Source organism: Hemiscyllium ocellatum, chromosome 14 (assembly GCF_020745735.1).
Source record: "Hemiscyllium ocellatum isolate sHemOce1 chromosome 14, sHemOce1.pat.X.cur, whole genome shotgun sequence".
NCBI classification, from domain to species: Eukaryota; Metazoa; Chordata; class Chondrichthyes; order Orectolobiformes; family Hemiscylliidae; genus Hemiscyllium; species Hemiscyllium ocellatum.
Genome location: NC_083414.1, coordinates 61993806 through 62007319, shown reverse-complemented (window position 1 = coordinate 62007319; position 13514 = coordinate 61993806). Strand labels below are relative to the sequence as shown.

The 13514-nt window shown below is 41.2% G+C and overlaps 1 protein-coding gene across 3 annotated transcripts in view; it reads right to left on the bottom strand.

Moving 5' to 3' along the window:
* Positions 1 to 13514, bottom strand: part of sumf1 (sulfatase modifying factor 1) — a 163707-nt gene that overhangs the window by 132445 nt on the left and 17748 nt on the right. For all 3 annotated transcript variants that reach the window (XM_060835733.1, XM_060835734.1, XM_060835735.1), the window contains one exon: positions 7914 to 7988. In XM_060835733.1, coding sequence (XP_060691716.1) covers positions 7914 to 7988 — 75 coding nt within the window. The remainder of the gene's footprint in view (positions 1 to 7913; positions 7989 to 13514) is intronic.

Sequence of the window (13514 nt, the reverse complement as noted above, 5' to 3'; positions counted from 1 at the left end):
ATTATAAAATCATAAGGGATATGGATAGGGTAAATTGACAAGATCTTTTCTCCAGGGTGGGGGAGTCCAGAACTAGAGGGCATAGGTTTAGGGTGAGAGGGGAAAAAGTTTAAAAGGGACCCAAGAGGCAACTTTTCATGCAGAGGATGGTGCATGTATGCAATGAGCTGCCAGAGGAAGTAGTAAAGGCTGGTACAATTACAGCTTTTATAAGGCATCTGGACAGGTGAATGAATAAGAAAGGTTCAGTGAGACATGGGCCAAAGGCTGGTAAATGGGACTAGATTAGGTTAAGGTATCTGATCGGCATGGACGAGTTGGACTGAAGTGTCTGTTTCCGTGCTGTACATCTCTATGAAGAAATGCAGGTTGAATGACCCTTGCAGTGAAGATTAACTTGCCTGTATCAATCTTTCTCTCTCGTATGCCAGAGTCTGAAAGGGACAGGAGCAGAAGCAAGGATCATGCACTCAGTTCTGACAGAGTTTCTTCCCACAGATGCTGGCAGACCTGCTGAGTTTCACCAGCACTTTGTTTATTGCGCCTCATGTACTCTGCGGCTGATTTTACTAACACCTACAATTCCCCCAAGCTCTGTAGCAGCTATGTTTGTTTTTATAGTTTATAGCTGCAATTCACAAAGAGTTTAGCTTTCAAAATGGTTACATTTCAAGATGAATTGCAGGCATTACAAAACTGCGACTTCGGCAATACAGCTTTACACGACAGTCAAATAATCTCCCACTGGTGCTTGTTAGGTTACAGTAAACAGGGTCTTGACAACAATGATGTAAGAGACACATTATTATCCTTAATCTCAGTTTTTTTTATATCACCAAGATAAAAACATTGTGATACCAAGGCACTGAACTATTGGCAAAACAAATAGCATCTTGTTGAGGCCATGTTTGCACATGGCTGTATTTTTCTTTCACCACCTCAGTTGAAGGAGTTGATTAATATTTCTGGTTACCCAGGAGCAGGATGCCCAATGCTACAACATCAATTGCACTAAGCAGAATAATCACAGCACTGAGCCACTTCACGCCCACTCTATTAGCACAGAAGGAAAAAAAAGTTAAAAAAATAGCACAGAAGAGGCCCCTTGTTACACAATTGCACTGCCCCTATCTCTGAGCCAGGAGACCTGGCTACAAGTCCCACCTGGTCCAGAGATGTGCCATAACATCTCTGAACAGGTTGATGAGAAAAAAAAAATTAGCACAGAATTCACTCCATTACAGCATTGGCCTTAATGGGCTTTGCATGTAAATTAATCTATTCATCGAATCATAGATTCGGCCTGTCAAGTCTCTCTGAACAGCATCCCCACCCAGACCCTATCCCTCTAACCCTGCATTTTCCATGGCTACCTCACCGAACCTGCACATCTTTGGACTGTGGGAGGAAACTGGAGCACCCAAAGGAAACCCACACAGACACGGGGAGAATGTGCAAACTCCACACAGTCACCTGAGGCTGGAACCAAACTCAGGTGCCTAGCACTGTGTGGAAGCAGTGCTAACCACTGAGCCACCACACGCAAAGTTGGTACGATTTATTAGTGGTGATTAATAGATGGAAAGAAAAAAACACAGGTGATTTAGTGGATGGAGAATAAGACAGTGTAAGAACAGTTCTGAATATAAAACAAAATCAGCATGGAAGGCTCTCTCAGGTCTACCTCTGAACCAGAGGCCCAGGTTCAAGTCCACCCTGCTCCAGAGGTAGATCACAGCATGCAAGAACAGGGGGATTGATTAAAATAACTACACTGACTTATGCTGTAGCTTCAATGGATTGGGGATAAGAATGGAAGAAAGTTGACTAATCCTTTGTAACCAAAGCGTATAGAAGATCATGCTGCTGCTGAGATCACTTTTCTAAGGTACATTCTGGGAATTCAAACCCAATTAATTCTAGTCTACGAGGCTTAAAAAGGAATAAGAAAAAGACTTGAACTTTATGTCACACCTTTCATGACCCCACAATTTCTCAAATCACTTCATGCATATAATGACGTATCTTTATGCTGCTGGTTTCATGTCAGACTGCACTGCAAGCTTCCACAGAAAGCACTACAATAAACAGCCAAAAAAATTGCTTAAGTTGCTGCTCAGAGAATTGTGTGGAAAAAATAAGGGAGGGTTTGAAAGGAAAGAGAAAGAAAGAAATGATAAATAATGTTTCTGTGAAGTAAACCTATAGAGTATGGCTCACTGGGGAGATGGCTCATGCACAGGAAATAAAACTAAATGACCCACACCATCATAAACTAAACAAAATAATTGTGATAGAGTTTAGAAGTGGTGAGGATGGAACAGATCGAGATCAAAGCAGAAAGTCAGCCAAGGTGAAAGAAATGCAGAGGTACCCAAAGAATTAAATCGAATACCACCCTTCCAATACATCGCAGGCTGAGGGAGAAACTTAAGACACTAGTGATTTAAAACTAGGATGTGCACACACATAGCCTATTAACAGTTGTAGTGATTTTAAATTAGGTTATATAAAGAGAAACAGAAATTATTAATAGACACTGAATCTATGGTGTAATGACTATAAAACTAGGACAGGTAGACAGAGAGATAGGATTGTAATTCGCCCCTTTGGTGACAGGGGTACTAAATTAGTCACTACAGAACATATGAAGAGGCAAAGGGTATGTAAATTCATCAGGGATGTAAACAAACTTTGTCAACTTCATTATAGAATAGATAGCTGTAGACTAAATAATGTTGAATGAATAACACTACATTAAACTAAATGGCACAATGGTACCAGGGTTATTTTTAAATCATGGAGTGTGGGGAGCTAATCCTAATTTCACTGCTGCATTTTTTTTCTCAATGTGCATCAATCTCACAGGGGCAGAAAGGAAAAAGAACACAAAATACTGCAGTAACAGAAAGTGAGTGTAATATTTCAGGGGAGCTCAATTTGCTAACTTACATCTCTAGGACTCTAATTACAGGCTATGATTTCCCTCAGCAGTTGCCTGAAGTGGTCAGCACCTTAACTTACAACATTTTCACTCTCTAGTTCAATTCGTCACATCAAAGAAAAAACCTTCTGCAGCCTGATCGTGCCACCAGTGATGAGAGGAATTCAACAAACATCAGACTTTTGTATTTTTGCATGCTCAGCATTTTATTTTAATCACCAAGATTTCTTGCTTTATTTGGCACAAAATTGGTCAGAAGACATTCTTCTGAATCATATTTATTTTGGGACAAACAATTTTCAATTCTGCCATACTTAGCAATACTTCATGGAAAGCAATAAAATTTGCAAACATTCATAAGAGGTTTGCACATTTATATTGATGCTATCCATTTTGGGAATAACGTGGTTGTGGGCTTCCTCAGGGTATCTCTACAGAATGAAAGTTAAACGGAGACAACACATATTCTTTCCAAGTTTTTAATAAACAGAGAAACCTATTCGGTTGGTTCCCATGTTCAAAAAATAAATCTCAAGCTCACAAGTGCGTGCAAGTCCTACGGTTATCAGACCTGGACAGAAACATAATTCAACTGAGAGGTGTTTTACTTTGTGAGCCATGTAGTAGAGGTGCTGATGTTTAACTAGTTTATTTGGATGTTCCAGCTTTTGGAATGCTCCTCCTTGATCGGGTAACCAGTGGGGCAGGATCATAGGACACAGAATTTATTGCAAAAGATCAATGTCACATAACTGATGTGATGATAGCAATCCAGGTTTGTTCAAAACATCGCACCAGTTGTATGACACTTTGACCTTTTGCTATAAGTTCTGTGTCTTATTATCCTGTCCCACTAGCTACCTGACAAAGGAGCAGCATGCTGAAAGCTTGTCCACTCGTCTCCCCTGTACCTGTGGGGGACATGTTCCAGGACCTTCCTCGGAAGGCTGAAACCACAGATTGGAGCGATTCTATTCATTTAATTGGGAAATGTACCGTCCCGGCAGCTTCCTGGTTCTGGAACGTTCCCTTTTATATGTTTGGGCCGCAGGAAACCATGGGCAACTGAAACCAGGTAAAATGATTCTGCGGATACAGGGGTCATCATGTACTTCCAAGCAAACCTGGTGTTGTGTGATTTTTAACTTTGTGAGAGAAGTTCTCTTTTGATTTCCATCGAATTTATTTTTCTTTTTAGGGGAATGATGGCATGATTTTAGTAAAACACGTCACCCACTTTCTTCACCAAGCATCCACCTCAATATCTCAAAGGTCTGACAACCAAGTGCAGATCGTTGTTCCTTCTCGTATTTTTTAAAAAATCCCCATGAACGCAGCTTACACAGGTGAGAATGGATGGTTAATAGTGATTTCTTGTTTTTTCAAAAAAGGTTCTGCAGTGTTTGTAGTGGATTTCAGACTGCTCTCAATTTGTTCGGGGGGGGGGGGGGGGGGGGGGGGGGGGTTGCGCGAGGGTGGGGGTGGGAGGGAGCGAGGGGGGGCGGGGGGAGAAGAGCGAGAGAAGAGGGTGGATAGAGCGGGGGGGGGGGGGGGGGGGGGGGGGGAGAGCACAAGACAGACAACAGGAGAGCACGAGACAGAAACTTATTCGCCAGAAAAAAAGTCAAACAACTGGCAATCAAACTGATTCATTCATAAAAATACATCAGATGTCAGTATGAAGTTAAAATCTCAGACTGTAACCTTACAATAAAAAGATCTCTTTCAATAAAACAAAAACTCCCTTTCGTCCAGGTTGTGAGATTTTTAAAACTTTGTACACCCCAGTCCAACAGCGGCATCTCCAAATCATGACTACTTTGGAATACTGTGTTCACTTCTGGTCTCCCTTCGATAGTGAGTTAAAAATCTGTTGGACTATCACCTGGGGTCATGTGATTTTTAACTTTGTCCACCTCAGTCCAACATCTCCACATCCTATTGCGAGAGGTTGAATAGGCTGGGGCTATTTTCCTTGGAGCATTGCATCGCAGGCTGAGGGGTGACCTTATAGATGTTTATAAATTCATGAGGGGCATGGATAGGATGAATAGCCAAGGTCTTTTTCCCAGAGTAGTGGAGTCCAAAACTTGAGGGCATAGATTTAAAGTGGGAGGGGAAAGACTTAAAAAGGGCCAGAGGAGTAACTTTTTCACTCAGGAGGGTGGTGCAGGCTGGTACAATTACAACATTTAAAAGGCATCTGGATGGGTGTATGAATAGGAAGAGTTGAGAGAGATATGGGCCAAGTGCTGGCAAATGGGACTGGATTAATTTAGGATATCTGATCGGACAAGTTGGACCAAAGAGTCTGCTTCCATATTGTACAATTCCACAACTCTATGTGGGTGAGCACGAAAGCAGGAAGCTGCCAGTTTGCTCTCGGTGACCACTGGGGTAATTGACCAGTGTGATTGCTGTTTCAGACAATTCTGTAAGTGTCACTTGGGGAGGAGAGAGAGGTGGTCTTGCTGCTCTTGGCTCCAGTTGCTACTTGAATGTATATAAGCATGTTTGAAGATAGAACCAATTGTTTAACACCAAATAGCTCATCATCACTCATGCTCTGGGCATATGTGGACAAGTGGGAACTTGGTGGAACCTGCCTGATGACGAAAACCCAGGCACACAGCGCTTTCAGAGAAGTCTTAAGGGGTGTGTGTGTGTGTGTGTGTGTGTGTGTGTATGTGTGTGTGTGTGTGTGTGTGTGTGTATAAAAAAACTATTACGTTTACATGTAGTATGCAAGAGCTCAACACTGCAGACACAGGAAACCTGACAATTGATGAACCTGAAAACACACATCAGACAGGACAAGTGGAGAAAAGGAGCACCTTTCCTTCATTCTGACCAAACCTGAAAGATTAACTGTCTGATGATGCAAACATGCTGTGGTTTTCCAAAATGTTCTGTTTTTATTTCATAATGGCAAGGTAGGACAACAAAGATTGGGCTTGGGATGATAATCACAGAAATTTCTAGGAGTTGCTTTATTCTAAAAAAGATACCGACTGTCAGGTGGTCATGGCAACATTAGTTGTCGTCAAGGAGACTTGCAAACCAATGATTTTGCTGTACCAATGCGAGAAAGATGGGTATGGGACACCTTGACTGATGAGATCAACAATGGATGCAAATAAGAACATTAATGTCCATAACTAATATCTCCTCTCTCAGGCGTCTTGCCACCAAATCTACAACAGCTGTGACTAAGACCATTGTGCAATCATTAACTGCCCATAGGATGGCAAAGCAAAACCCCAATTTTTGATGCAACTCACATTTCCCATCACCTGCCTTCATAAACATCTGCCTGGGGCATACACAAGTCATACAGACCATTGTAGCAGCTGTACAAATATTGTAAACCTTCTTCCTGTGGGTATGCAGCTTGGAGAATTAAGGGAGAGCAACAGTGAAAGGAAAAGAAAAAATCCTGTGATTCCTATTCAGTTCATCAGCCAAACCTATTCAACTTGAAGCCAATAGTGATTCCTGGATACCCTCACCCCAAGGCACACCTAACTTTATGATTTAACCTGCCAAGTGGTAACTGCCTTAATCTTGCTTACGTAATCACTTATGTGTCTTCGTAGCCAACGCCAATATAGTAATTGTAGCATTTATGAAAATTAAAACTGAGACCAAAAGATTGACAATTTTAGCCATATAGACTTGTTGGCCTTAAAGGCCTCTTCTGTACTACATGATACTATGATTTCACTAAGTTTAGTGTATATCAATTTTAATGCCATTGAGGTTTAAAAAAACTCATTTAATGCATTGTAATCTTTTCCTTGTCTGGACCAGATTTCTATATAAGCCATAACAAAACTTGGCATGAGTTACAAATTTACCAGAGCACTTTTCTAGGCACTTGTGCTTGGAGGTGTTTAAATCAGAACTCCAGTCAGCATTTGAAGCTGACAACCCTTATTGAAGTTGCGACCAATTCTATATGGCTTATTAATATCAGATGATCTTAACATTCAGCCAGCTGGTTGCCAATTGGAATGCGGTTCACTACACCACACTTGGCCAGACATCAGAGTACAGCAACATAAACCTGGAGCGACTCAAAGCAATTAAAAAGCTGCAATGTGTTGATTTCAAGCAAATCTCAAGCAGGTTCGACAATTTCATCAGGTACCAAGCTTAGGCAACAGATACCATTGCAGAACTCAGTAATATATAGTCGGCAGAGCAAAACTACTTTTTATGTAAACACAATTGTTAATTTCATTCATTATTACAGTAACAAACTTTTCATTAACATGTGACGTTAGGACCTATTCTGTCAGGAGTCAGCAAAAATATCAATAGCTTTTCTACGATGCTGTCAACAGGCAATAAACAAAGGCTCTTCAAAAGACAAGAGTTTGCAAACAGACTTCAGACAGCCACTGCTGACTGGTCAGATCCCTTACAGTATTGGTAACATAAACAATTTACATTCTACAGGTTTCATAAGTGGGGTCAGTTATTCCAGTTGGTTAGTGCGTGGTGTTTGACAATGGCAGCAGCATGGGTTCAATCCCCAAAGTAACTGAGGAAATCCTTGGGACTTGCCTTTTCTATTCTACCCATTCAGATTAAATGGTATCATATAGAGTCCTGATCTGCAACCTCTGGGTCTTGGGGAGGTTACATGGGGGAAGACAGAAAAAAAACATTCATGAAGAGTTTAAATCTCAGCATTAAAAAAATGACCGAAAATCACAATAATCTAAATGGGAAACTTTGATGTATAGGTGGATTGACACCCACTGGGTGTGAGTGTGCACCCGTGCATGTTTTTTTCTCAAAACTGATGATATATAACATTCCACTTGTTTCTATTTGACATTAAACATGGTTAGATATTTTCACCCACAGCAAGATAAAACTCAAGAGCTCAAGCCACGATTCCATTTCACTGATAACTGGTCACAACCTTTAGCCACATACACAGTGTACACATGATACTTACAGCTTGGGTAATGGTGCTCTTCACTTTCTCACTAAGTATGCCCTCAAAGACGAAAGAGTCTCCGAATTTTTCTGCCTAATGGGGAAACAACAACAATTGGCTGTTAACTACAGCAAATTAGGGTCATGTTTTAGATTAGATTAGATAACTTACAGTGTGGAAACAGGCCCTTCGGCCCAACAAGTCACACAGACCCGCCGAAGCGCAACCCACCCATCCCCCTACATTTAACCCTTACCTAACACTACAGGCAATTTAGCATGGCCAATTCACCTGACCCGCACATCTTTGGAGTGTGAGAGGAAACCGGAGCACCCGGAGGAAACCCATGCAGACACGGGGAGAACGTGCAAACTCCACACAGTCAGTCGCCCAAGTCGGGAACTGAACCCAGGTCTCCGGCGCTGTGAGACAGCAGTGCTAACCACTGTGCCACCGTGCCGCCCACAATAGTGTGGCTGCAGTGTTGCTTTGCTCGCTTGCTTCAAAAAGTCTCAGTCACGCATCGAACACTATATTAAAAAAGTTTAAAAAAATGTTTTGCTGTTGCTTTCTTCTGTCCATTTGCGTGAAGGAGCAATCTTTTTGAAACACAGAAGACACTGATCTGACAAGAATTGCAGAGGTGATTGCTGAAAAAGGGTGTGTCCCCTTCCGAAATAGCCGAGATCAAGGGGACACAATTTCAAGATAAAAGGGTCTGCCACTTGAGGCCAGTTGAAAGGCAACACTTTCTCAGAAGTCGCTGAGTTTTTGGAATTCTATTCCTAGAGTACAGGGGATACAGGCCATTGAACATTGCTAACGCAGAGGGACATAGATACTTGACTAACCAAAGAGTCAAAAGATTATGGAGGCAGGCAGGAAAATGCAACTCGGACCATAATTACTTCAACAATGATGCTATGAAACAGCAGAGCAGGTTCCAGGGACTGAATGGCTGATGACGACTCCTGATTTTTATGTTCATATATGTTCATTCAACTGCAAAGTTGCCTTTCTGCTCATGACTGAGCTTCCTACATTGGTATTTCTTCCTCCACCCATTTGCAGATGGAAACAGGGCATTGGAAATTACCAACATGAACACGATTCACTGCTCCTATAGGCAGCGACAGTAACAGGTCTACCCTGTTGATTTGAGGGGAGCCATTATTGACAGATGTACAAAGTACATAGAATATGACTTGCAGAGCACTTATCATTAGAGCTTTCTGAAATTGTAACATGCAGGCTGGATAAAGGGGAAGCTAGTAGATTAGACCATTTGGATTTTCAAAATGCATTTGTTAAAATCATAGAGTCATAGAGATGCACAGCACGGAAACAGACCCTTCAGTCCAACTTGTCCATGCTGATCTGACATCCAAAATTAATCGAGTTCCATTTGCCACATATCCCTCTAAATGCTTCCTATTTAAATACCATGAGATGCCTTTGAATTGTTGTAATTGTACCAGCCTCCAAGGTTACAAACAAAAGGAGGAGCAAATCACTGCAGATGCTGGAATCTGAGCAGAAAACAAAGTATTGGTGATCACAGCAAGTCAGGCAGCATCTGTGGAGAGAAAGCAAGGTTGAAGCTGATGAAGAGTCATTTTGATTAGAAACACTAGCTTGCTCCCTTTCCATGGATGCTGCCTGACCCGCTGAGATCTCCAGCGTTTTTTTGTTTTCAGTCCAAACAAAAGGAGATTGAACAAGTTAAGAGCATTGTGAGGTGACATATTAATATGGACACCAGGATCGACTGACTACCAGGAAACAAAGTTGGGATGGATGGATCATGTTCAAATCAGCAAATTCTAACAAGCGGAGTGCCACAGGATTAGTGCTGAGGCCTTAACTATTTGCAAACTACATCCATTGGTTGAATGAAGGGGCTGACTGCCCTGCTGTCCAATTTGCAATGCTTTACAGGTAGGTTAGAAGGCAAGTTGTGCAAGTACAAATTGTCTGCAAATGGTTATGGTTAAGTTAAAAAAAAACCTACTGCAAATGCAGTAGAATAAGGGAAATTGAGAATTTGTCCCCTTTGGCATTGAGAACAGTAAAGCAGAACATTATTTAAATAGGGAGAGACAGCAGAATGCCGCACCACAGGGACCTGCGTGCCCTCCATGAATCACTGAAAATCAGTATGCAAGTACAGCAAGCAATTTGGGAAATAAACATACTGCATGGGGTTAGGGGAGGCAGTGAGGGGGGTTGGTGTATGAAATTAGAGCAGCTTTGCGACAACTGTACAGGGCATTGGTGAAACCATCGAGTAAAAAGTGAGGTCTGCAGATGCTGGAGATCAGAGCTGAAAATGTGTTGCTGGTTAAAGCACAGCAGGTCAGGCAGCATCCAAGGAACAGGAAATTCCTGATGAAGGGCTTTTGCCCGAAACGTCGAATTTCCTGTTCCTTGGATGCTGCCTGACCTGCTGCGCTTTAACCAGCAACACATTTTCAGCATTGGTGAAACCATAAGGAGAGTACGGAGTACAAATTTGGTCACCTGACTTAAACAAGGCACATACTTGCATGGGAACCAGCTCAAAGATGGCAGATTAGGCTGGTTCCTGATAGTTGTCTTATTTGTTAGCATTGGACAAGTTGGATCGATAACTCTTGTTTCTCTCTCCAAGTAACGTTTCAAGTCTGTCATAACTCTTCTTCACAATGAAACAGGCTGAAAACTGAATACCTTTCAGTTCTGAAAACTCATTGACTCAGAACATTAACAGTTTGGCTCACCACAGATGCTACAGACATGCTGAGTTCTTCAGCACTTTATGTTTTATTTCAGATTTCCAGTAGTTTGGTCCTATTGGATCTATACTTTCTACACTTGAAAGACAGACAGTGGTCTTATTGAAATAAACAATTACAACAGGGTCGATGCTGAGAGGATGGTTCCCCTCTCAGGAATAAAGGACGAGGGATACTGTTGAAACCTAAGTGCGTTTGGATTTCCAAAATGCATTTGTTAAGGTGCCCATACAAAAGTTGCCTGTAGAAGTTAAGAGCATACAGTATGATGCCGATGAATGGATTAAAGAGGAACAATTTCTTTGAGGATTGTTAATGTCTGAACTTCAGGGACCTTTATAAGTGGGAATTGGTCACCCCATGCCTACCGTGAAGCAGCAAAAACGTCTGGAGAAGCAAGATCGAGAAATAGTGTTCTGATCAGCAAAAGGATCATCTCAACAAACTGTGAAGATTGTGACCATTGAACTGTCTTCCCAAGCTTTCCCTCCACTGATATGTCTGTGCACACACAGAAGGGGGAACTTTATCACTGGGTTGAAGTTTTAATGAGCTACATGAAGATATTTCATTACTCTTCCTGCAGTTGGACTTTATCCATTTGCAAATAAAAATCGTAATTCTTAAGTACAGAGACCTGGTCCATGTTCTGTTTGCCTGGATCGAAAAGACAGATGAATTGGAGAACTCTACCAACTTATTAAAATCTTTACCTTTTGTGACGATTCTCGAGGTGGCTGGTCTTGATTTCCAACCCACTAACCTACTGAGGTGCAACAGACATTAGAACGGGACACATTCAGCTGCTATAACTGCAGTTGAACATACAATGGGGTTTAGCACTGATCAGGCAGGAGCCCATAGCACAGTGTGCTGATGGCCACATGGAAAACACAGGGGCTGTTGTGTGGGGGAAGCAATGAGGAACAAAATACTGCTTCAAAGGAGGGGGGAGAATTGCTAAGGGATTGTGTGATGAGAGGAACTTTTATAGAATATCAAGGGAATAAAGAACAGAAGCAGTAAAGGTGTCAAAGTATAATCAATGGTCCATGGGATGGTCTTGCTAAAGTATTATTTTTAAAGACAGGCTCAAAGAAACTTGTGTTGACCACAACCATTGTGACTATAATGAGATAGGACTGTTCATGTGAAGTTTTTTTAATAGAAATCCCGAAAGAATGACAAGCAAGAAACTCAAGTAACTGATGGGTATAATTATCCAGCTGCCTCAGATGCCTTCACACTCCCTTCAATTGTGGAGTGATTACCAATAAACCAAGAGGACCATATTTTCAGCAGAAGGTTACCCTCCAGAGCTCTCACAGCTGATTTCAAACAAAAATAGTAATTTTTTAAAAAACTTCACTCATGGCACTGGGCCAGCATTTATAGACCATCTGTAGTTGTCCTTGAGAAGGTGCTGTGAGTGGCCTTCAAAATCTGCTGCAATCCATGTGATGTAGGTTTATCTACAGGGCCCTTGCACCAAATTATGCCAAACTATAATCCAGCCATACATAATTTAATACCCATCGCATGCAAGACAACGGTGGCTTTAAGAGGTATACTTAGTCCTAGTTTATTTTAAGAAAGAGGTTGAACAAGTCTAAAGATGAGCAATTTGAGAAGCAATAGTTTTTTTTTAAGTTGGAACAATAGAAGCAGCTTGGATGGGTGGGGCCAGCTCTCTCAGACCAGGCTTTCTAGTTTTTTTTAGCTTTTAGATTCAGCAGTTGCTGTTGTGGGCTTGGAGAAGTGGTAGTTATTTGTCTCTCTCAATTACAAAAGAAAACAGGGTTTTCTTCCTCCGCTGCCGAACTGCATGCGAGATAAAATTTATTTTCTGAATTTTGCCAAGGAGTGTGTTTATGGGCTGTTACATATTGGAATAGTTAATTAGCAATTGTTACTGCATCTATTATTCTGTTAAGTTTTCCAAAGGAGTTAAGTTATTCTAAGTTCTTCTTTCTATTGTTGTATTTTAACCATAGCGTTTGAGAATATCATGCTTTGCTTAACATAGAGTAATTTGACCAGTTGAATTGCATCTGGAACACAGCATTTGCCTTTAAAACAGGAAAAGTTAGGGGCTAGGCTATCTTCTTAAAATATTTTGGCGGGGGGGGGGGTCTAGTCTGGTCCATAACACATGGCATTCTCTATAACAGAAGTCGATCTGTGCAAGAATAGTAACCATCATCATTAATATCGGAAGGAGACATTTATCACCACAAACATGCAATCATATGAATGGAAATCCTCACAAAATAATGAGTACAATATTAACATTGTTTAATCTGTGAGCTACATAGGGCAGCCCAATATTTTAGAGTCATCCATGTATCATAGGACACCAGGTAGCAGTTTCTCAAGGCTAATAAAAAAAAGTATCTTTCCAAGCAGTCCTGATTTATTGGCAGAACTGTATTTCAGGGATAGCAGGTGTACAATGTACTTTTAGTGCATCTTCATGACTTTTTAATTCAACTCACTTGGTAACATGTTGACATGTATAACAGGAATATACAGGAAATGTAGCAGTTAAAATAGCAGAAGAATATCAAAATAACTGCAGATGCTGGAAAAATCAGGAAACAAAACAAAAATTGGTAGGAACACTCAGCAGGTCTCGCTGGAAGGAAAGCAGAGTTAATGTAAAGTTTAGAACAGACATAAACAAATGAAACAGTTATTGTAGTATACCACTTGGTCGAATTTCAACATTCATTTTTATCAAAGGCCATAGCTGAGTTGCCAACATTAAGACAATGTCAGGAATGAGATTTACATGATCAAAGAGAACACAGTGGTGTTAGAAATGCTCCTCTCACTGTAATGTGTC